This window comes from Triturus cristatus, chromosome 11 (assembly GCF_964204655.1).
Source record: "Triturus cristatus chromosome 11, aTriCri1.1, whole genome shotgun sequence".
Lineage (NCBI taxonomy): Eukaryota > Metazoa > Chordata > Amphibia > Caudata > Salamandridae > Triturus > Triturus cristatus.
Genome location: NC_140594.1, coordinates 1066202747 through 1066228524, shown reverse-complemented (window position 1 = coordinate 1066228524; position 25778 = coordinate 1066202747). Strand labels below are relative to the sequence as shown.

Sequence of the window (25778 nt, the reverse complement as noted above, 5' to 3'; positions counted from 1 at the left end):
GAACAAAGTCTCTCCATGGGCCACCACTGCCCACGGGGCATGGTCGGCACCGAAACGCTACAGGGAACACACCCAGCCCCAGTTTGGCATCGAAAGACCAGAGAAAAGCTACCACCCACCATTTTTCGAGCCTAGACTCCGAGTCGAAAACTCACCCGCCGAAGCATCACACATCTTAAATTTCCAAATCGAGCAAGTCTGCATCCAAGTCGAGCAAGTCGGCATAGAAAATTACCACACAGAAATCTCCCACATAGAAACCTGTGCTACAGCGTTTACAGAGCCATTTGGATTCGTATGCTGCCTCTGCCCTGTTCCAAGATGTGTTCTCCTTCCCCTGTGGCCCACCAAAGCCCTCCCTACCCTGCCACACCGCCCTCCCCATGCCACCCACAGCAAGAACAGCCTCAGCCTACCCAGTCACTTTTAATGCTGTGCCTTCACAGTCTCAGCTGTTGGTTTCGTAACCAGTTCTGTGGGGTCTGTAAGAGAGCATCGCGGGCTCGCACCCTCCCTTCACCCGCTCCCCCGTGTGCGCCCCCCGCCCTCCCGTCTCAGACGTGTATTCTCAGAATGCCTCGGTGCTGCCATTTCTGAGAAGAGCCGTCCTGCGGCGTGTGTTAATATGCGGCTGTGCTTGTGTGGGAAATCTCGGCGCGCCTCGCGTCCTCTGTCTCTTGGTCTGCACACTTGTGCTCGTGGCAGCTAACTAACAACCATTGACAAAGCCAATAGTCCTAACTTGTTCAAAATGAGGCCAGAAAAAAGGCTCTCCCCGTGTCTTCAGCTCCGACCTTATACCCGGGAACTAGAAAACGCAGCTTTTTCCAAGCACTTTTTGGAAGATTCATGAAGAGACAATCCTGTAGGGTCAAAGCGGTGAAATGTTTACTATTCCCTCGAGGCAGAGTCATTTTTCCCCCAAAGTGTTGCAATTGCCAAGTTTTGGTTTTGATATTTATTTCATTTCACCAGCTGCAAGATGTAGTCTCTCTCCTACTGATTTAAAAAAAGAGGAGGGTTGTGTGTATTTTCCTATTGTATTATGTTTTAGGATTACAGAGCTGAAGGTACAAGCAGTTCTGTTCTTTTAATTACAAAGCTCACTGGTAAACAATCGGGTCGACATGTTGATGCCTGTTTGACTGGGGAGGAAGATGCAGCGTTGAAGCATGTTAGAAATATCAACCCATCTGGGAACCGTGTAAACTAATTTGTATATGGATTCCTGTTTGCTTGTTTAAAGGACGCAAAAATTCCAAAGTTAATGCACACCATTAAAAAAAAAATATTTATATACAAAACACTATCTATGCTTGCTTGCAGCTCTGTATAAAACAAGGACAGTTATAATTGAGTGTAATTGTAATTACATTAATATCGCGATTGCTTCCCCTGACGAGGAGTCGAGGCGCTTTTCGGCGAGTAGCACGCTGCTCCAGAACCCAAAAAGTATTATTGGTGAATTAGTGTAGGTTTCACGCACAAACGTTTGATAACAGACCGTAGACAACCGCGAGTGGCCTCGCGCCTTACCTTCTGCAGATCATGCTCCGTCGGTGCCGAAATGTGTGCTCCACCCAGTGCGCGTGAGATCCGGCTGCTCCCTGCAGACCTGCACGGGCCACAGAGGGCATCGCGCGCGCTCGCATTCCCTCACACATTTCTCCTCAGCGACAGTGAGACGACTCGTTTTGAATGGCAGTGCCCACTTAAAATGCGAGTGGAGAGTCACGACTCACGCGGAAGAGGAGGATATTATGAGAAGATGGGAAGTGGGACTGCAGTGAGCCTTCCGGGGTTGCTTAACTATTAATACAAAAAAAGTGAGATCAGTTTGGTGTTTTACCCTCCCCCAGCCCCACCCTCCCCCTGTGCTTCAGACACAGGGACATCGTTAACGGCATGTTACGCGCGTTTTACACCCTCCTTAATATTAAATAACGCCTGTAAGCCTATGCAAATCCTACCTAGGGCCCAACCCCGTGCACTGAACGGACCCGCTAAGGGGTCTGTCTTCTTGCAGGGTCAGACTGGGACAGAAGATGGGCCCAAGCATGAAAATATCAGTGGCCGTCATCAGCGAATCAGAAAGCAAAAAGAAAATGGCCCATGTATGCAAATCGGGACAGTTTTAAAGCAATGAAAAGTTTAGAACCTGCCGCCGCGAGAGTCGGGTCAGTCATGCTGCTTCCACCCAGACTGGCGAGGGAGCCGCAGACTGAAAAGTAAACTAGCAAGACCACTCGCCATGCTTAAGGGTTCTCCCCCCGCTCCTTCCTCAAGTAGATACCAAAACCAGGCCAGAACTTGAACCCTCATACTTGCACCCACTCGACCAATCTCCCCCAAAGAGCCCGGGGTGACCGCCTTGTGCAAACAATAGACGCCCTGATCAGATCACAGCAGCGGCCACCAAACAAGGCAGACAAAGGAAAGAAACCCGCCTTGGACGGCCACAAATTAAGCCTCCTACCAGAAACGCCAGCACTTGAAAAACAAGCGCGCGCCTCGCGCTAAAAGGGGGGGGGGGCGGCCCAGAGCACACACAGGCCTCGACAACCTATAAAATACCATAAGGACGCTATAGAAACACTCCCACCGGACTGGGAAGAGACCCCCGGGATGGATATTGGGAAGAGACCCCCGGTATGGATACTGGGGAGCTGCGGCCGTGAAGGATGGGAGGAATGAACACTAGTGTCAAGAGACGCTGCGGTACAGGGACCCGGGGCCCATATTGCAGCACCGTTGGCTCCCGGTAACAAAACCGACCCCTGCCCTTCGGGCCCACCAGGAATGAGCCCGGTGCCCGCTGCAGGAGTGTTCTGTAATGCACATAAAACATTCATCCGCCTTTAAAGTGCGGTCTGTTTCTCAATACACCCGTGTGCGTTCAGCAGGAGACGACCACCCGCCTGAGATTGGAGGAACCCTCTGACTCAGTCACAAGCTCAATTGATTCTCCCCCCCCCCCCTCCCCCCCCCCCCCCCCCTGAGCAAATCCAATGCGTCCGGGCTCCACTCTTACAAATAAACCAAAGCAATGAAAAGTTAAGAAGCTGCCGCCGCGAGAGTCGGGTCAGTCATGCTGCTTCCACCCAGACTGGCGAGGGAGCCGCAGACTGAAAAGTAAACTAGCAAGACCACTCGCCATGCGTAAGGGTTCTCCCCCTACCCCCCCTCCGCTCCTTCCTCAAGTAGATACCAAAACCAGGCCAGAACTTGAACCCTCATACTTGCACCCACTCGACCAATCTCCCCCAAAGAGCCCGGGGTGACCGCCTTGTGCAAACAATAGACGCCCTGATCAGATCACAGCAGCGGCCACCAAACAAGGCAGACAAAGGAAAGAAACCCGCCTTGGACGGCCACAAATTAAGCCTCCTACCAGAAACGCCAGCACTGGAAAAACAAGCGCGCGCCTCGCGCTGAAAGAGGGGGGGGGGGGGGGGGGGCGGCCCAGAGCACACAAAGCACCATGTGAAACCAGACAACCTGGGGTTAATCCTGACTTCCCCACTTTAACCAAATTGTGCGATTCTACACTAACAAAAATGTTTGCAAGCAGCCGTGGTATCCACTAACCTGCTGGTCAGCTAAAAATCTAAACCCTTCTGGTGTAAATTTGAGAGTTGCATAAACGACACAGAAGACCCTCAAAACTGCACAATACTGAAGACTGATCTCCACCAAAAAGTGTAGAACACTCCAGGGGCCATCAAAAAGCAAAATGCCACGTCCATGCTTCCATCGGTGATCTTTCAAAGGCCTGCTAGACCAGATATCATAGTCGCTGCTGCCCAGATGTTTTAATGGTACCAACTCCCAGCCTGAATGCACGCCACAGGACCGGACCGAATGGAGGTCACCCCATACAAAGCCCCCTGAAGATACGCCCTTGGGGTCGGGGACAGGAGCCGGGCCAGCAGCGAGCAGCAGAGGGAAACGCAGCAGATGAGGCCGGGAGAGCAGGAAAGGATTGTATTCAGGGGACTCCTTTCGTCGTGTTCCCGTCTCTGCTGGGACCCAGGATGGATGGATGAGCCCCTTGGAGAGATGCCATTCAGGGCACCGGGGTGAAGCGCTGCCGCCGCCCCTGCGTGACCCAAGCACACTCATTTGTTTCGGGCATGGGTAGTTTGGGCGGGGGGGGGGCAGGGTACATACCTGTGTACCTGAGTTGATGCAGAAGGTCCCTCGCTGGCGACAGTGCCCTCCTGTGCTTCACCCTCGTGATCCTTCTGCCTTCAAAGAGAGAGAGACACAACCGCCTTTCTCCGAGGCAAAACAGAAATGCCTCGGAGAAAGGCAGCGTCGTTTTCGGATTTGGGGGCGTGTTTTGCTGTTGTCTCCTCCTTGAGACTTCTTGCAAAAAACACGCCCCCCGATCTGAAAAGGACGGGGCCTAATCTGAATGACTGACCTCTTCTCCAGTGGCTGGCCAGCATTCAAGAGGCCAGCCAATGGAGAACAGGGGAGAAGAGGGGCTGGTTCAAGCCCCTCTTCTCCAAGTCATTAAATCTCTCAACTTCCGGTTCTGCCTTCGGCAGACCGGATGGTCCCGAGACCTAAAAAGGACAACGAGGCAGCTAAGGCTATGGGGAGGTACAGACCTCGACCCAGAGGTACTTTTCGTAGCTCACCATACCTTTGAGAAGCAAAGCCCTCCTCCGCAGACACCTCTACATCTTTCCAAACCCCACAATTCCAAACGTAATCACCTAGGGGATTTTATAGGGGATCATATTGACGAAATATCACCAGAGGAAAAGGTGGCTTTCCCAAGCCACCTGCCACCACCACAAAGCCATGACCTGCCTCCCATTCCCCCCGTTAACACAACACCTGTCGGGGACGACTTCAACATTTTCTTCCTGCCTGGCAGACCATCACCTCCGACCAGTGGGTGTTGGATATAATCCTACATGGGTATTGCCTGGAGCCCACATCAACACCTCCTAACTTTCCACCTCGCATTCACAAACTGCCACAGATGATCATCTGCTCAAACAGGAACAACAGGCTCTCTTACAGAAAGGAGCAATAGACCCTGTACCTATAGAACATCAAGATATGGGTATATTCACTATATTTTCTAATACCCAAAAAGGACAAGTCTCTAAGGCCAATGCTGGACTCCAGACCCCTAAGCAGGTACATCCTGTCAGAGCATTTCCATATGGTCTGCTAGATATCATCCCACTACTTCAGCAGGACGACTTTATGGCAGCACTAGACCTGAAGGATGCCTATTTCAAATACCAATTCATCAAGCATATCGCAAATACCTCAGGTTTGCTTTTCAGGGTCAGCACTTTCATTTCAAAATTCTTCCATTCAGGGTAACTGCAGCTCCAAGGGTATCCACAAAATCTCTTGCAGTAGTAGCAGCTTACTTAAGAAGGCTGAACATGGGAGCGCTAGGTGGCGCCTGACCGGCATGGCCGCCTTCCAGTGAGGCTCCCGGCGCCGGACCCCACGAGTCCTTCTGTCTCCGCTCTGGACTGCCCTGGCCGGCCCGCTCCGGGCGCTGCGAAGTGCGGAGCTGTCCCGCTGTCCCGGGCCCGGATCTGGAGTGCCGTTGTCCCCGCGGGGCTTGTCTGGAAGCCTCGGAGCCGTACCGGCGGTGGACGGCGGCGGCCCTGGAGCTGCGGCGCGGGCGGGCTACTACCTGAGCCCGCAGCGCCCACGAGGGGTGTTGGCCCGATCCCGGCGGCGTTGACGAGGAGACGGACACTCGGCCGCCGCAGGCTCCGCCACGGACAGAGAAGCAAGGCTCCGATCTGGTGGCAGCCCGTGGGGGCCCAGGAGATGTGAGGCTGGCCCCTGGAGGCAGGATGGTGCGGTGGGGCAGGCGGTGAGTGCGGCTGCGGGGGAGACATCGACGGAGCCTGCCGGAGCTGCTGTGGGGGCCGGGTGCGGTGGGGACACCCCCCCCCCCCCCCCCCCATCGGGCCGGGTGTCCCCCCTCCTCCCGCCTGCAGCGCTGGCGCTGGACCCATCTTGCCGAGGCTACCTGGGGTGATCCGGACAACGTGGGGTCCCCTTCTGGGTTCGGGCCGCGGACCAGCGGTCAGGAGGTGTGTGGCCTCTCCCCTCCCCCCTCTCTCACTGCTCCGAGGTTGGCCTTGCTGGGGGCGCAGTGCTCGGGATCCCTGGGGGGAGAAGTCCGAACTGTGTCGACGCCCCCCTTTGGAGCTGGGCTACGACCGTGCTGGCGAGGGGCTCCCTGAGAGGGGTCATTTGCGCAAGGAAGCGCATTCGTCTGTGCCTTGGAGGCGTGTCTCCTGTGAGGGAGTCGGTGGGCGTTGTTTCGGCCCGGGGTCCTGAATTGAGTTGCAAAGCCTCGCCTTGCCCGTGGAAGGTTGCGGGCGCTGCTGTGGTGACGAGCTGTCCTGCTGGGAGGCTCGCCGGGGAACGAACTGTGGTTCTGGTGGTGCCTGGCCTTCTCCCTACGCGGGGTGCCCTGACCGTGCCTCCTTCCACCTACATTTTGCCTCGTCGCCTTCCGTGGACGCCCTAGAGGTGCATTCCCCGCCCGTTGTCCGGCCTCGCCAACCTCCGCGCCCAGGGTGCCCTCACCATGGGTAAAGACAGGACAGCCAAGCAGACGCCCGTGGCCACCCAAACCAGGATGGACCAATTCACAACCTCCGAGAGGGGGTCAGGCCCTACCAGCGAGCCAGTTCCGGCCCCCGCCACAGACCTTGCTGCCTTCCTGCAGGCCATAAATTCGTCTCGCGCCTCCCTGAAGGGCATGGTGGGAGAGGTCAAGGTAGATGTCGTTCTTCTCCGGCAGGACCTGCGGAACGCTACCGCCCGCATCTCGGAAGCCGAATCCAGAATATCCACCGCTGAGGATGATATCCGTCACCTGCAGGACCAAGTACGTGAACTGACCACCCATTCCAATGAATTACACCGCCGGGTCGAAGATGCATAAAACCACGCCCGATGCAGTAACCTGCGCCTGGTGGGATTCCCGGAGGGGGTCGAATCGGGCCGTGCGGATGACTTTATGGAGCGCTGGTTCAGATCCTGGATGCCGGCGGACAGCCTGTCTGCCTCGTTCGTGGTGGAGAGGGCCCATCGCTCCCTGGCCCCTAGGCCCCCCGGAGCGCCCCCCGGCCCTTCATCCTCAAGTTCCTTAACTTCCGGGACAGGGATGCCATTCTTTGCGAGGCCCGGCGCACGGACACCCTCAAATACCAAAACCACACGATCATGATCTTCCCGGACTACACCCGAGAAGTCCAGGAACTGCAACGATCCTATACTGAGGTGAAACAGAAGATGCGATCCCTGGGCCTTCAATACCAGCTTCAGTTCCCGGCCCGCCTTCGGGTCATCTTCCAGCACAAGACGATATTTTTTGAAACGCCACGAGCGGCCTGGTCCTGGTTAACGGAAGAGCACTCCCTGCACCGCTCTGGACACGGATCACCTGTGGGTGGGCGGGGGATGCCCCGGTCATCGAGACCACAGCGGGAGAGGCGGTCATCACACGCTCCAGGGTACGGCCGCGCCGGGGGTTGGAGGCCTCTTCTGCCTCCTCGGCTGCACCCGCCAGTCCCGCGGCTGTCGGGCAGCGGGCCGTGTCACCCCGGCTGGCGGATTCCGCAGCCCGGCCTGCCGTGCCTATGGACACCTCGGACCTTTCTCGCAGCCCTACCATTTGACTTTCTTCTGCTGTCTGTTTTTGTCGGGGGGGAGGGGGGGGTCTCCCCGCCAGGTTGCTGGCGCTCGGGGCTGGGCTGGAGTGCTCCGCTGTGTTTGTTGCTCTCAGCCAGGGCAGGTAAATCAGACTTGTTTTCTGCTGTATCAGGGGTCCACTAGTGCTCAAGCCCGAGCGTTTTAGCTTGGTGGTTGTTCCATTTCATTAGGGCGACAGATGCTTCTGTTTTCGAAGTATAGGGTGGGGGGTGGGGGATGGTGGTTGGTTTGGGGTTGTTTCTTCCTCCTAGGGAGGGTTTTGTTGGTAGGGGGTGACTCCCTCTCTGTTGTTGTTCCAAGGCATCATGTAACCTTTGACCTGCTCTCCTGCTCGATGTCCCGCTGTCCCTCCACTCTGGGAACTCGCGCAGCCGCGCCTCCATTGACCCCTTCTTCTGTCCACGACCATGGCTGACACGCCCGTTCCTAAGGCCGCCATGCGCGTATTGTCCTGGAATGTTAATGGTCTTCTAGATCGCTTTAAACGCATGGCAGTCCTTAAATATGCACAGCGTGCGGAGATTGATGTGCTCCTCCTTCAGGAGACCCATCTTCTTGGCAATAAATGTCCCTTTCTCACCCGTTACGGCTATGATAGGGTGTGGCACTCAGGTTTTGCAAGGGGATCCCGGGGGGTGGCTATCTTGCTCCGCAGGTCCTTTCCCTTTGTCTTGGCCCAGGTGCATTTGGACCCCCAGGGCATGGTGGTGGCGGTCTGTGGTACTCTTGAGGGGCGACCCCTCACCTTGCTGTCCCTTTATGCGGCACCATCCCTCTTACCGACGGCCCTTTCTTACACCGCGGGCTCACTCGTTCTAGGAGGAGACTTTAATGCTGTCTACGCGCCCCATCTGGACTCGACAGGACCGATCTCCCTTGCCCGAGCCGCTCGCGCTAAGCAGCTGTCGAACTGGGCTGAATCTCAAGGCCTGTGTGATGTCTGGAGGATTTGGCACCCACAGGCTCGCCAGTACACCCACACGTCGGCGGCGCACCACTCCCACGCCCGGATCGATCTCATCTTCGTTCCGTCTACCGAATGCGCAGGGGTGCAGGATGCACGCATCCTCCCGAGGGGGACCACTCGCCGGTGCTCCTTGCTCTTGGCCCACCTCCCCTTTCTGCCTGCCCGATATGGCGTCTGAACGCTTGGTTCCTTCACGACAAAGCTTTTCGGAAAGTGGTCGGCGGCGAGATAGCTGACTATTACTCTCACAATGCGGGCTCAGTCTCCTCCTCTGCCATCCTTTGGGAGGCCGGCAAGGCGACTATTAGGGGGGCTGCAAAGGGGCATGTGCAACAACAGAGACGTAGACAAACCCAGCAACTCGCGGCTTGCGAAGCTCAAGCTTTGGAGCTCGAACGGAACCAGGGGGCGTTGGGAGACGCCACGCGGGCGCGCCGCCTGGCCTTTCTGCGGGAGGAGATCAGCCTACACTCTCTGGAGGCGGCGAAGACTCTGTGGCGCTCCTCAGTGGCCCGGGTCTACGGATGGGGAGATAAGAATGGTACACTCCTCCACCGGCTGGCCACTTACCCCCGGGCGGGCAGGATCATTCCTGCCATCAATGATTCCGCAGGCGGGACCCACACGGTTTCGGTGGCAATGGCCCAAACCTTTGCTGATTATTATTCCCAGTTATACCGAACCCGGGCGTCAGAGATCTCCCTTGCGGAGTTGCTGGGGGCGAATGGGGCGGTGCTCGGGCGGCTGGGACAGGAGGTGTGTGAGACCCTCGACTTGCCCATCACGCTGCAAGAAATTGAGGAGGCGATTAGCCGTCTGGCGCCCGGGAAGACCCCGGGGCCAGATGGGTTCCCACAGGAATACTATGCTCACTATCGTGAGACCCTGGCCCCGAGGCCTCGGGACCTGTTTGCAGAAGTGGTGGAGAAGGGCAAGTTCCTGCCGGAAACAGACACAGCCACCATAGTTGTCCTTCCCAAGATGCAGCCCCCATCACAGTCCTGCTCCGACTACCGGCCGATATCCCTTGTTAATACCGAGCTCAAGATATATGCCACAGTTCTCGCGCAGCGGTTACGCCCGTCTCTTACCTCCCTGGTCCACCCGGACCAATGTGGATTTATGCCAAACCGGGGGACCAGACACTGCCTGCGGCGCTTGCACCTCGCCCTGGCACACCGAGAGCACCTTTCCCCCTATCTGGCCCTTCTGCTTTTCGACTTCGAAAAAGCCTTTGATTCAGTGGGGTGGGCCTACCTGGGTGATATCTTGGAGCCAATGGGCTTTGGTCCCCGGTTCCGCGCTATGGTTGGTGTCCTGTATGCGAGCCCACGTGCTCGTGTGTTGGTCAACGGGGCTCTATACCGCCCATTTCCCATAGGACGGGGGACGCAACAGGGCTGTCCGCTCTCGCCCCTCCTGTTCGCTCTGGCCATGGAGCCCCTGGCCGTGCTGATCCGGTCGGATCCCACTCTCCGCGGGTGGGATTGGCCAGGTATGATCCCTGACAAAATTGCCCTATACGCGGAGGACGTCCTTCTATATCTTTCTGATCCGGCGATCTCGGGGCCCCGGGTCCGCCGGTTTGGCCAGGCGTCAGGTCTTCATCTGAACACTAAGAAATCCGTGCTGGTCCCGCTGCACCCGTCGAGGGAGTGTTTCGACTGGCAATCTGACATTCCCCTCCGGAGGCTCTCATTTAAATACCTGGGGATCTGGGTCACCCTCCTTCCGGAACTCTGTTGGGCCCTCAACGTGGCCCCTGTGGTCAACAAGACCAGATCGGATATGATTGGATGGCAGTCGCTCCCGTTGGGGAGGGTCGCCCTCTATAAGATGATGATCCTTCCCAAGTTCCTATACATGTTACAAAATACTCCGTGCCCCTTCCCACGCCCGTGGTTCCGGGAACTGGATAAGTTGGCGACTAAATTTCATTGGGGCGGCGGAAGACCCCGTTTGGCTTTGGGTCGCTGCCGGGTCCCCTCGTACGACGGAGGCCTGAGCATGACTAATTTTTACTTGTATTATTTGGCCACCCAGCTGCTGGTGATTCATGACTGGTTCTCGAACGGGTGGGACGATCCGGCCTATAGACTCGAGGTGCAACTTACCGGGTTCTCATCTATCCAGAGTATGCTCTATGGGGCGACGGTTTCTCAGTCGCTTCCAGGTGTTGTGCAGGCCCCCTTTCTGGCGTGGCGCGCCGCCTTGCGGCATACCCGCTGGTCGGGAACGAAGACCTTGATCACACCACTTTGGCACGAGACTTGGCTGCGGGAGGTGGCGGGACTTGAGGGATTTCGACAGTGGGATCTTCTAGGGATCTCCAGCTTGGGTGATGTCTGGTGGGGGGAGCCACATGTGTTCCTTCCAGGAGCTTCAGACCCGCTTCTCTTTACAGTCTTCGCAATTTTACAAGTATCTTCAGCTGCGTCATGCGGTCCAGGCCCATGTCCCTCTAGATTCCAGATTGCCTGCCCATAGCCCGCCCGAGGCTCAGGTGATGTTGGGGTGTCTGGGGAGGGGGGGAATATCCTGCATCTATAAATCCCTGATCAACAATACCCCGGTAGATTGGAGCGGACTAAAACAGCGATGGGAGACCTCGGTGGGTCCCTTAGATGATGCTGACTGGAGGGACGCCCTTATGGCACCCAGATCGCTTACCACTTCCGCTAGGCTGCGGCTCATCCAACTTTACTACCTCCACGCCGCTTATCTGACCCCGGACCGCTTATATCGTGCAGGCCTCCGCCTGGACGCTTCATGCGCTCGCTGCGGGGTAGATCCGGCAGACTTCTTCCACATGGTATGGTCTTGTTCCCGCCTGGAGAGTTATTGGGCCGCGATTGAAACTGAGTTAACTGAAGTCCTGGGATGGGAGGTCCCCCATGACCCTAGAATGGCTCTGCTGGGCATAACGGATGGGCTAGACGGGTCCCGTAATGAAAAGTACTTTCTAACTACTGCCCTAATGGTGGCCAAGAGAGATATCGCGTCCGTGTGGAAACAACCAGACCTACCCAGAGGTGCTACCTGGAGAAGAGGTGTGGACTGGTGTGCCGCTCAGGAGCGGTCGTTGTACGCTGCCCGGGGCTGCCCCAAAAAATTCCGTAAAATATGGGGGAAATGGCTTGGGGGCCTGTTTTAAGGGGTGGGGAGGGCGGGGGGCGGGAGAGGAGGGGTGGGTCTTGCAATTGCTTGTCAATGCTTCCATGATAGGTTTTATTGATGCCAAGTTAATCGAACTGCTGTGTGTCATCCTTGCTTTTGCTTTCTACAAAGAAATAAAAATTTGCTTATCAAAAAAGAAGGCTGAACATATATATTTTCCCGTATCTAGATGACTGGTTGATAAAAACTGTCACAGTTGTTTTCAACATACTCGAACAACAATAAAGCTTCTTCACAAACTAGGTGTTCGAGGCATATGAGCTGCAGAGTTGTACACTTAGCATAGGTCGCCATCTGGTGTTGGGCCCGGATGTTTGCAGTTTGTTTTTCTTCTTGGACCGTGCTTGGAAGTCACGAGTTTGGTGACTCCTCCTTCGGTCCGTACTGCGCATGGGCTTCGGCTCCATCCTCAGATTGTTTTTTTCCGCCATCGGGCTCGGATGTGATACTTCGTGCTCCGGCTTCGAACTTCTACGGTTCCAGCCTCGACGGAAAATCCTCGATTCTTCGAGTTCCTTCATCATCTTCATCTCTCGAAGCGGCACTTTTTCCATCCCGTACATCGACCCGGCCTTCGGGCCCTCCGCGACTCCGGTCCCGGCCGATGGAAAGGACTCCGTTTAAAAAGTGCCCAGAATGTGGGTCTAAATTTCCCCACACCGACCTCCATCAGGTGTGTAACCTTTGCCTCTCTCCGGAACACGAGGCTCGAGACTGCCCCGCCTGCAAGTCTTTTCGATCGAAGAAAACGATCCGAGATCGAAGGGCTCGACGCACCATGGCGCACTCATCCTCGACAGTTCCACCGGACATCTTCGGAGACGACGCCGAAGCTTCGGGGCAGACACACACCGAACTGGGAGAAGACATCGTCAGCGCTTCCGAGGCCGACGACTCCGACCTGGAGGACGTAACACCAGGACAGCGGGCCGTGAGTACAATGCCCCCTCCCAGCCCCGCACCGAAAACCAAAGAGACTCCGGTTACTCCCTCGCCTGCCGGCCTGGGCAAAACCAAAACCAAAGCCTCGATCACCCCACCTTCGGGCCCGGTGTCGAAGCACTCAAAGTCTCACGGCAGCTCGGGATCGAGCCAGCCGACGCCCGGTGCCGATAAACACCACTCGGCACCGAAGCCTGCAAAATCCAGCTCGACTCCGAAACCACCGGTGCCGAAGCCTGGACACTCGGCGCCGACCAAACACAAACAGAAATCGGTCGGCACCGACGCTCCGGCGCCGAAGCAGCATTCGACGCCGAAACACACGGAGACCTCCAAAAAGCAAGGCGTACACAGAACATCGAAACCTCCGGTTCCGAAATCGCCGGTGCCGACAGACGACTCGGCGCCATTGGCTCTGTTTACACCAGACCCTTTACAAAAGACTTTGTCCAGAGATCCAAAGACTGGCCTTTTGACTGTGATTACTAAAAAGCGTCGCCTTGAGGCTCCGGCTCCTCCTCCTCCACCCAAAAAGAGGGACTCAGCTACTTCTCCCCTTAGAGTACCCTCCCCACTGCCACCCCCCCTCCCACCACCACCACCACCCCCTCCACCTTTACCTCACTATGATCCGGCCCCATCCCCAGATCCGGATGACGGGGACCCGGACAATGACCCAGGGGACGCCCCAATGGATCCCACTCCACCAGGGACCCCAGATCCATGGGAGGATTATAATAACCCTGATGTACCCAATGTACCTCAAGACGACCTATACCCATCAAGGCCGTCTCCTCCAGAGGACTCTTTAGGGTTTCACCATTTAGTGCAGAGAGCAGCACACTACCATGGGGTGGACATGCACACGGAACCAGTGGAAGAAGACTTCCTACTGGATACATTTGATTTACAAGATCGTTCCACCGCTATTTTACCCATGCTTAAGGGTGTCACCAAGCACGCTACAGAGGTATTCAAAGACCCTGTCAGAGCCAGAGTACTAAACCCTAGAATAGAAAAGAAGTACAAGGCGGCACCCACAGACCCTGCATACATCAAGGGCCCTGCTCCTCTAGATTCCCTAGTTGTCTCCACAGCTAGAAAGCGGGCTAACTCCCAATCCTCAGGAGATGCCCCACCACCAGACAAGGAATCTAAACTTCTGGACGCGTCTGGTAAACGCACCGCCTACCAGGCTGCAAACATGTGGCGCATTGCAAATACACAAGCACTGCTTGCGCGATATGATAGAGCACACTATGATGAATTAGAGGCTCTTATGCAGCACCTTCCAGACAAATACAAACGCCAAGCTCATGACCTGATACAGGAGGGCAAACTAATCACAAACACCTCCATTAAGTGTGCCCTCGATGCAGCAGACACTGCCTCAAGAGCCATAAACACCAGTGTCCTGCTTCGCCGCCATGCCTGGCTCAGGATATCAGGGTTCAAGCCTGAGGTCCAGACATCAATACTTAATCACACCTTTGACCAGCAAACACTCTTTGGCCCAAAGGTAGACGAAGCGCTCGAAAAAATGAAGAAAGATACAGACACAGCGAAGTCTATGGGAGCGCTCCAGACCCAAGCCTCTAAACGTTCCTTTCGACGCTCGTCCTTTCGTGGCACAGGTAGAGGCTCCTCCACCGATAATGCCTCTACCTCCTACAAATCCCCTCCTCAAAATACATTTTCAAAGGGCAACCAAAGAGGTGGCTACAGAGGCAACAACAATAAGGGCAGGGGCAAAACCAACAATACCCGTTCTGCCACCCCACCCGCACAATGACTCCCCTTCGCTCCCCCCAGACCATTCCACTCCGGTCGGGGGCAGACTACAAGATTTTATCCACGTATGGGAGTCCATAACATCGGACAAATGGGTGACCCAAATCATTCGGTCAGGGTACTGCCTCGAGCTAACATCTACCCCACCCAATATCCCACCAAGGCACCGTCCAATGTCCCAAGAGCATTCCACACTGCTCAAACAAGAGGTACTCTCGCTCCTTCAGAAACACGCCATAGAGCAGGTACCCGACAATCAACGAAATCTAGGGGTCTACTCCCTATATTTCTTAATCCCAAAGAAAGACGAGACCCTCAGACCCATTCTGGATCTCCGGCCTCTAAATGCCTACATACATTCAGACCACTTTCACATGGTCACCTTACAACAAGTCCTCCCACTCCTCTGCCAGGGAGACTTTCTCACAACACTGGATCTGAAAGACGCGTACTTTCACATTCCAATACACCCCTCTCACAGAAAATACCTCAGGTTCGTGGTGGACGGGCAACATTATCAATTCAAGGTTCTCCCCTTCGGGGTCACCACTGCACCACGGGTGTTTACCAAATGCCTAGCAGTAGTAGCAGCACACCTCAGACGTCAACATGTTCACGTCTTCCCTTACTTAGACGACTGGCTCATAAAAGCCGCGTCCTACCAACAATGCGTGCAACATACAAACAGCACCATCCAACTGCTTCATCAGCTAGGCTTCACGGTGAACTACCAAAAGTCCCACCTCATACCATCTCACACAAAGCAATATCTCGGGGCCACCATAGACACCTCAAAAGGTATTGCCTATCCAAACTCAGCCAGAATCACAAGCATTCTAGCCTTATGCAAAATATTCCTTCCTCAACACTCTCTACCAGCAAGAGTGTTTATGAAGCTCATAGGGATGATGGCGTCTTGCATCTTCATAGTACCCCATGCAAGACTCCACATGCGTCCACTTCAGGAGTGCCTAGCACAACAGTGGAACCAGGCCCAGGGTCAGCTGACGGATCTGGTGTTGGTGGACGGCCGCACACATCACTCTCTGCAGTGGTGGAACACCACAAACCTTTCCAAGGGACGGCCGTTCCTGGACCCGGTTCCCCAAGTGACTCTAACAGCGGACGCATCGCTCTCCGGCTGGGGAGCGCACCTCTTACACCTCACAATGCAAGGTCTATGGACGCCACAGCAAAAAACGCTCCACATCAACCATCTGGAGCTTTTGGCGATCTTTCTAGCCCTAAAATCTTTCCAAAAGCAGATTTCAGGCAAAGCAGTCCTCATTCGCACAGACAACATGACTGCGATGTATTATATACAGAAACAGGGGGGGACACACTCTCCCCAGCTCTCCCGCTTAGCCCAGAGCATATGGAGATGGGCAATTCCCCAAAACATTTTTCTCCTGGCACAACATGTTCCAGGCGTACAAAACACCATAGCAGATCTGCTCAGCAGACAGACTCAACAACTACACGAATGGGAACTGCATCCACAAGTTCTTCACCCATTCTTCCAACAGTGGGGGCATCCTCAAATAGACCTCTTCGCCACCCACGAAAACAAAAAATGCCCAAGCTTCGCCGCCAGATACCCACACCCATTGTCCAAGGGCAATGCGATATGGATGAACTGGTCAGGCAGATTTGCATACGCCTTTCCACCTCTCCCACTAATTCCATTAGTGGTCAGGAAACTACAACAGCACTCCCTCACACTCATTCTGGTAGCTCCGACGTGGGCCAGACAGCCGTGGTACACCACGCTACTACAACTATCAGTGGTACCACATCAAAAACTGCACCTTTCCCCATGCCTCCTAACCCAGAACCATGGAGAAATCAGGCACCCGGACCCAGCTCAGCTCAACCTGGCGATCTGGCTCCTGAAATCTTAGAATTCGGGTACCTTAACCTTCCCCCTGATTGCATGAACATCATCATGGAAGCCAGACGTCCTACCACTAGAGCATGCTATGCCGCAAAGTGGAAAAGATTTGTAATATACTGCCGTAACAATACAATCAACCCTCTAGATGCATCCATACAACACATCATATGCTATCTGCTCCATCTTCACAGGTGTAACCTGGCGTATTCATCCATACGCCTACACCTAGCAGCGATCGCTGCCTATCTACAAAACAGACAGCATTTGTCACTCTTCAGAGTGCCCGCTATTAAAGCCTTCATGGAAGGCCTTAAACGAGTAATTCCTCCCAGGGCACCACCCTCCCCTGTATGGAATCTAAATTTGGTCCTTACACGACTAATGGGTCCGCCCTTCGAACCAATGCACAAATGTGAGCTACAATTTCTCACCTGGAAAACAGCTTTCCTTGTAGCTATCACTTCCCTTAGAAGGGTTGGTGAAATACAAGCGTTCACCATACAGGAACCTTACATACAAATGCATCACAGCAAGGTCATACTTCGAACTAATCCGAAGTTCCTGCCCAAAGTCATTACCCCCTTCCACCTCAATCAATCAGTGGAATTACCTGTCTTCTTTTCGCAACCCCAATCTGTTGCGGAAAGGGCCTTACACACACTAGATGTGAAAAGAGCGTTGCTATATTACATACAAAGAACGCAACCCTTCAGGAAGACCAAACAGTTGTTCGTTTCCTTTTCTCCACCACATAAAGGCAACCCCATCTCAAAATCAGGGATAGCTAGGTGGATTGTAAAATGCATACAAATTTGCTATCAGAAGGCAAAGAGAACATTATCTGTTCCTCCTAAAGCCCACTCTACAAGAAAGTTAGGGGCTTCTATGGCTTTTCTAGGGAATATACCCTTAGATGACATATGCAAGGCAGCCACATGGTCTACACCGCACACATTCACAAAACACTACTGTGTAGATGTGCATTCCCAGCAGCAAGCTAGGGTGGGCCAGGCTGTACTAAAAACACTCTTTCAAACAGCTGCAACGGATACCGGTGGTCGCCGCTAAGGTTGGGTACTGCTATATAATCTATGCTAAGTGTACAATCTGCAGCTCATATGCCTCGAACGGAATATGCTACTTACCAGTATGCATCTGTTCTTGGCATGTAGAGCTGCAGAGTTGTACACGCCCACCCGCCTCCCCGGCTACCTGTATCCGTTCCAGTCCATCTTATTTAGATACAACACACATGGGTTTCTCACTGTTATTACTACGCTCCATCATTTCCCTGTTGGCGAAAAACAATCTGAGGATGGAGCCGAAGCCCATGCGCAGTACGGACCGAAGGAGGAGTCACCAAACTCGTGACTTCCAAGCACGGTCCAAGAAGAAAAACAAACTGCAAACATCCGGGCCCAACACCAGATGGCGACCTATGCTAAGTGTACAACTCTGCAGCTCTACATGCCAAGAACAGATGCATACTGGTAAGTAGCATATTCCTTCACAGTTAACGCAGTCAAATCTCACCTGCAACCTTTACAAATACAGCCTTACTTAGGAGCTATCCTCCATTCACAAATAGGAATAGCTTACTCAAATGCTCTTGGACATACGCTCTCCAGCACAACATTCACCTCTTAGCGGAGTTCATACCAGAAGTGGACACCCATCTTTTAGATCTCCACATGAGACCAGTTCACAAGAGTGTGATCAACCCTCGTGTACTAGTCCCATTCTATCAAAAATGGAGTCACCCACTCATAAACCTGGTCGCAACTGCAGAAAACGCAAAATGCCTAAACTTCACCTCCAGTTTCCAACACCCTCAATCTAAGGGCAGTGCACTATGGATGAGTTGGACAGGTATATTTGGATATGCTTTTCCACCTCTCCCACTGCTTCAGTTTGTGGTTCGCAAACTTCAACAGACATCTCTAACCCTCATCTCAGTTGCTCCTACATGGGCCAGACAACCAAGGTTCACCACACTACTAAAGCCATCAGTAGTCCCACATCGGGTACTTCCCAACTGCCAGGACCTTCTAACTCAAAACCAGGGAGTGGTAAGACATCCAAATCATTAGTCGTGCAGTCTTCCAGTCTGGTTCCTGAGGTCTTGAAATTCGGATTCCTAAACTTACCTCAACCATCTATGGATATTCTAAATAAATCCAGAAGACCTACAACTAGAGCCTGCTACACAGCAAAGTGGAAACGTTTTGACCACTATTGCCATTGAAAGAATATTGATCCATTATCAGTACAGCCTTAGTACATTGTTTGCTATCTGTTGCATTTACAAACATCTGGGTAACTTTCACTATCATGAAAATACATCTCATTGCAGGTGCTGCATATCTACAAAATAGAGAGCACACCTCTATATTCAGGATTCCTGTAATCAAAGCTTTTCTACTGGGTCTCAAAAGAATTATTCCGCCTTAAGTATCACCAACTCCAGCTTGCAATCATTTTGTTAACTAGGTTAATGGGTAACCCATTTGAACCTCTACATAAATGCCCTCTCCAATACCAATTATGGAAGGTTGCATTCCTCATTGCAATCACTTCACTCTCACGTGTTCGTGAGCTTCAGGCATGAACTTTATAAGAACCATTCTTTCACCTTCAAAAGGACTAAGTTGTACTACGTACTAAAAGAATATTCCTTTTAAAGGTGGTTTCTCAGTTTCATCTAAACCAATCTATTATGTTGCCCGTATTGCCCCCTCAGTTGCGGAAAGGCCATTACATACATACGATGTAAAAAGGGAACTGATGTACTGTTTTTATATAACTCAACCATTCAGAAAAACACAACTTTTTCTGACATTCAATAACACACACAAAAGAAAAGCAATTTTCAAATCTGGCATCTCATGATGGATCGTAAAATGCATACATACATGTTATGCAAAATCTAAAAGAACTCTCCCTATGCCTCCACAAGCTCATTCTGCCCGCCAAAAAAGGAGCTATTATGGCTTGCTTAGGAAACATAACCATGGATGACATATGTAAAGCAGCTACATGGACTACACCGCACACATTTTCCAAGTATCACTGTGTAGATGTCAAGGCCCGTCAACAATCCAATGTAGCCAAGCGGTTTTACACACATTATTTCAAGAAAATGCACCCCTCACAAATTAGCCACTTATATTGGAGGACAACTGCTTTACAGTCTATGCTAAGCATGTGTATTTACAGCCACACATGCCTTCAAACGGTGAAGTGGCATGTAGTGCTATAGATTCACATGCGCCCACCCTTCTCCCCGGAAATCTGTGAGGAGTGCTATCAAATACATTAATTACATTATACTTGCATAGTCATCTCACTAGGATACATCATCCTTTACACTCCATCCTTACCGGCCAAGGGAAAAACAGTATAGTCGAGGACCATGCGCACTGAAAACACGAGGAGTCACTTTATCTCGTGACTTGAAATACTTTTTCAAACAGAAACAGCTTGCACACTTCCAATCCTTGGAGGGGAAAGTACTAGAAGGAAACAATGAATACATTCACAACATTAACTACGTGCCTTATGAATTTAATGTAAACAACGTTAAGACTAAAGCACAAATGTACTTTAGCGCCATATTCTCTAAAATAAAATGTTGTATGAAGGGGTTATCAAAATACATTTACTACCAGGTGAAATAGTGCCCTTCTGTAAGGCGTTGCTCTATTAATTGTTTTCATCATACTAAGCTCCAAAGTTACCCTAAAATGGAAGACGTGTAATTATAAAAGTCTGTTCTTGCTTTCCAGCTACTATTTCTAAAAAGAACGTATGTCAGATTTCTACTCATTGCATTCTTTGCTTTGTACACGTCATAGACTTCTTCCCGTGTGCAAATTCTTTAGGGTTTCCTCTGTTTTATTAACCGATTTTATTGCTCGAGCCAGTCTCCTGCCCACATAGTCCCTGTGTCCTTGCTGTAATTAGTTCCTCAAGTCATTCACTTTCTTGTGGTTTAAGAGATTAATAATAAATACATGCATACAAGTACTTTTTAGGTCTCGCCTGAGCCAGCTCATGTACTGCTCTGGCGAGACATTTAGTAAGTGTGCTTTAAAAATCCTACCACACGCTTTTGCTTGTGGCCTAAAGCTTGCGGTTACACGCACAGGCGCCATCTGGCTTTCCGTCATGGCTCATTAAGCGCATCGCTCGCGGCACCCTTTCAGCTCGTGTCACTTTCACGGCCGTGCAGCCAATGCTTTTTTTTTTCTCGCATGCAGTCTTGCTCACGCTGCCCAGCGACCTGCCCCTCACTGCAATCCAATCCCCACGGTCGGCCAGGAAGCGCCAGCAGTACGTCTGTCCATCCGTTCAAGCCTGAGGTGATTTAGCTGAGGTTTGCACCGTCTGAGCTCAGTCGGAGCTGCTCATATCCGCCAAATGCACAATTCAACTTCAAGGAGCTGTCTTGCGTACAATCTTTCTTTTCTATATCCCACACAAAGTCGCGCCCCCCCATGAGTTTTCAAATCCGCCCTTACGCCTACTGTTTTATTTTTAAATTTCGTTTCAGCGCTCGCGCACACACAACTCCCGGGCTTGTCTTTCCTGTTACCTGCCTCTCGCCTCACATACCCGCCCGTCTCCCTCCGATTCTTCGTTTCTGACTGCCGTTCTCTTTGTGACTCGCGCTCTCCTCCTCCTGCCTCGCGTGTTTGCCTCTCTGAGGGTTTCCTGCGAGTGACTGTCTCAGATTACAACCCCAAACAATTTAATCCCAACTGCAGCAGCTAAGTGATGTCTTAGCGCATGGTATAGCGTTATTCACAGCTCTCCTCTGCCAGCATTCCATACGAGATTCCAGTCCTCCTGACGCAGCCGCCGAACATGACTTGCTTCAAGCTGTCTGTGGAATCATCAATCTGACAGTAGTTCTTGTAGGGTTCTCTCGGCACCCAGGCAGCACCCCCACCAACGTCGGTGATCGTACAGCCTGCCTGACTCTAGTGTTGCAATCCTCCCGCACGTTCATACTGGTCCCTGGCTCCTTATTTCAACCCGCTTGTGGGGGCTTCCAGCCACTGTCGACCCCACGTCCTCTGTTGGCGTCCCTTTATGTTTAACTCAAGAAACCAAAACAGCTTCCCTGGGATGTGCTGTGTTTTGAAACATGTTTGCCCTTACGCCTGGCGTGCACACATAACTGGGCCCCGCATACAGTACGCTGAAGGCACTATGTGTTTAATCCTTTCTAACAGCCCCCCCCCCGCCCCCCCCCCCCATCCTCCCGGACAAGGGACATCCTGCAATATCATTCAAATCCAAATGATTAGCAAACGTGTGGCTGTTGACCAACTTTTAAAGGTTTGCCCACAAAACTGCACACGCAAAAATATTTGCCTGGAAGTAATTACAATCTACTGCAGTGGTTTTAAGTAAGTAAATGCCACCAGTAATATTTCTGCTTTAGTGACACCTCTGGATGCTGAGATGGTTTATTTCTCTTTCCTACTAATTCTAGCTATCCTCGTGGCAATTTAATTTAGTGTTGGCATGTAGAGCCAGTACTGAAATACGTCAGATGTTGCAACAAGTGCTGTGCTAAATACAGATGAAAGAGTTGTGTGTTTGCTGGCGACTTGTGACTGCATGTTTTTATTTTTTTAACTTTTGTACTCCCCCCCCCCCCCCCCCCACCCCCACCCCCCCCTCCCTCCTTTATTCACACTCCCCATTCTAACTTCCAGTCCTCATTATAGATAATCACCCCTTTTTAACACTTCCCCTCGTGAGAAAGTAAACTCAACTGCAGCTTCAGCAGAAGGGTTTATCTACTTTCTTTTGTGCTTACTTTGTTTATTTTTCATTCATTGTGTTCACATGCCTTTTCTGAATCCACTGTGAGCAGAATGTGTTTGCTAGGACGGACTGTGCGGGCATTTTTAAGCCTCTAACTCCTTACATCCTCGAGTTCTTGTGAATTCTGTCCCCTGAAGTGCATCTGATCTAACCGCTCTCATCTTTGTTTTTATTTTTTATCGATCGCACTTTCCCTTTCTAATAAATTCAAGAACAATTTCCATCTGCAGGAAACCTACTGATAGAGCAAAAATGTACATAAAACATATCTCCACGATGAAATCTTGTAGTTCCGAAATGAGTGGGGGGTGTGGGGGGCAAACATGAGGCAAAGAAGGCACTGTTCATTTGGAGAATCGCACCAGGCTAGCAACAGCACAGCCTCTGTCCATTTGTCCTAATTAATATTTGAATGCGTAACATCCATCTACCCAAAATCTTTCACACCTAAACCCCACTTTATTTACCTCCACGTTCCACCCAGTTATACTTTGCTGTCAACACCCCTCAGACCGCACTGACGCGATCTATTCTTGGGTCTCAAAGCCTTTATTCCAACCTCACTCCAACTTTCACATGTTTAACCTCATGATCATGTCCTACTCACACCAGTCACCATGGGCAGCAAAGAGCACAAGGGCCAAACTCTTTCGAGCATGTTCAGGTTCCATGTTATTTTACATTGCCATTTGTCATTTATGTACTACATATAAAACTAGGAAAATAAAACATAAAACAAGATCATGAAATGAAACTCGTTTTCTGTTCCAGTTGTCCATACCCTCTGCTTCCACGGCAATGCTTTAGGGTGCTGATGTTTATACCACCAGAAAGAACCCTCACCAAATTATGCTAAATCCTGTGCCCACTTTCAGCAAGCATTGGCATAGCCAATAGGTCTCGCCTTTGGGACTTTATAAGTGTTTAGCCATGCAACAGTTTATGTTGTTGCACCAAGGATATTGTGCTGCATAACTAAATACTTATAAGGTCCCAAAAGCGAGACCTATTGGCTATGCCAATGCTTGTTGTTGACTTGCTAGTAAAATGCATTTCTCATTTACTTGCGTTGTGATTTGTTTATGCTGCGGTTTCTGTTTACTGAATAGTCTATGCATTAGTACGAAATAAAGTGAGGGGTCAGTTTTTGCTTTTTTCAAAACAAGAATATGTTTTAACACTTACCGTTTTAGTGCCTCCAACTGACATTGCACTTATGTGTATTAGGTCCAGATGAAATTTCTTGTTGAACAAATGAGGCGGCCAGACTTCATGGATGCTTTGCAAGGATTTATCTCTCCCTTGAATCCTGCACATCAACTGGGCACTCTAAGGTACTTCTATTTTTCTCAGATGTTCATACAAATAAAGGATCTGTTTATTTACAAGAGAAGCTCCGGCATTGAATATTTCATTATATTCGCATACTTTAATTCCTCCCTGTTGACCACCTCTTATTCTTTACTATAATTAAAATAACAGCACTAACATTAGCTGCTTATTTAGTGTTTCACCCTTTACATTTAAATGTGTTTCTGTCAATATAACTGCCAGTGAGCTTAGGTTTCACCAAACTCCAAAGGCCAGTTTCAAATTCTCACCACATAACAGGGGGCTGGGAAGTCTCTAAAACTGCAAATCTTTCTTCAAAGTTTACAAGCGAAACATCCCAGAAAAACCTTTTTTTCAGTGCACACAAATAAGATTTGTGCAATCTTTGTTGGGTTTCTCTAAAAGTATTTATTATTTTCTTGTGACTGCAGTCCAGTGGTGAAGTGACCAAAACCTAGTCTTATTACAACTCAACATACAAAAAAGTCATAGAAAGTGGATACATTCGTGAAATACCCTAGTCTATTTAGCAAAGCCCTTGAAACAGGCACTTTACCCATTCCATCACTTAAAACCCCATCTCTAACTGACCTGGCCGCATCTGCAAAATCTTTGTCTTTCCCAACAAAGCATTAGTCAGAAAAGCTGGATATCTAGAAACCAATTCCACACCACCAAGACACTATTGAAGAGATTCTGGACCATGATTGTTTACTCCTTCAGGGCCTGGGTGTAAAACCTGAGGGTCTGTATGCAAACTAGGAGGCAGAGAAATGTGGGGGTAATGAGGAAGAAAGTTAATATGAAAGTGACAAAGATGTTAATTTTGACTGTTGCATACTGCCTGATGAAGACCCACAGCAACAAAGACCTAAATCAAGACTACCATGAGATGAAGTAGAGTTACTAGACTCTGGGCAGAAAAAATCTACAGGGTATTTAAAATGTTATAGCATGAGAGAGTGCCAAAGGATTTCTTTACTTTAAGACTTAGGGATTACATTTTTCAAGACCATTGCTCTTGAACCATTCCTGCGGAGCATATAGGAGGAATCTATTCCAGCTATTTCCAGCTATTGCAGATTCTTTAGAGAAAAATTACAAGATGTCATTTTGGATGTGCTCAGCCAACTCACAGTAGGAATCCCCTACCACCTCCTGAAGAAGTGGATACCATACAGAATTCAGCAGCCAGATTCCTCCTCCAACTCTAATTGCGAGCCCATATCAACCCCCACATCAAGAAGCTTCACTGGCTCCCCCGATCCGACTCCCAGAAAGCCCTACACAACCAAAGAGCAGCATACATCAAACTCTGCCTGAACTTCCAGCAACCCTACCTGCGCTCCGCCTCCCTCTCCCTCACTCAAACTCCTCGCATATGCCTAAGCAACAGTGAAGGACCCTGCTCTTCCTACCTCACTGCCAAGTCAAGAAATGACCTCCCCCCTTCACCTCCAGTTCTCATCCACTTTGTTGGAATTCAGGAAGGGACTCAAGACCTTGCTGATCAACTGTACCCTCCCTAAGCTGCAGGTTCTCAGCGCCGGGATACCCTCACAGGTGATTAGCCATGCTTTAGAAGTCCTGTCTGTCTGTCTAATTGATTGATCCACTGCATAAATCAGACCTGCACCATTTTGCATGTTGTTTCACTTTCCAAACCTTTAAAAAGTAGTAAAAGTTCCTTAGACAGCAGATTGTGCACAGAATAATAGAGTAAATGCAGAGTAAGAAATGTGAGTACACTTACAGAAGTTGGTATGACTCCAAAGTCGTTTTTCCTCCTTTTTGCACTGGGGTAGGAAAAAGACTATCAAGCATCCTCAAAATTGGCACACAATTATATCAACAAATGATGGACGTAATGCCGAACAATGTCCACCACTCACCCCCAGTACAGAGATCTGGGCCTAAATCCATAGTTCTTTTGCTCACAATGTAATTCCAGTTTGGACCCAGCCATATGCAAATCAGTCTTGACCCTGCTCCCCATGGGAACAGTCATGCCCCAACTGCCAGGACCTCCCCAGACGGGAAACAAGCATCGTAGAACCGGTTTTGGGGTATCCCCTCATCAGCCAGGATAGCTTGACTCCGATGGCATGGTGAGCACAGGAC

At 51.2% G+C, this 25778-nt stretch overlaps 1 protein-coding gene across 1 annotated transcript in view; it reads left to right on the top strand.

Moving 5' to 3' along the window:
- The window catches only part of PIK3CA (phosphatidylinositol-4,5-bisphosphate 3-kinase catalytic subunit alpha), a 256280-nt gene that overhangs the window by 179426 nt on the left and 51076 nt on the right, over window positions 1-25778 (top strand). Inside the window, exon 14 of the mRNA XM_085635399.1 lies at window positions 23553-23659. Coding sequence (XP_085491525.1) covers window positions 23553-23659 — 107 coding nt within the window. The remainder of the gene's footprint in view (window positions 1-23552; window positions 23660-25778) is intronic.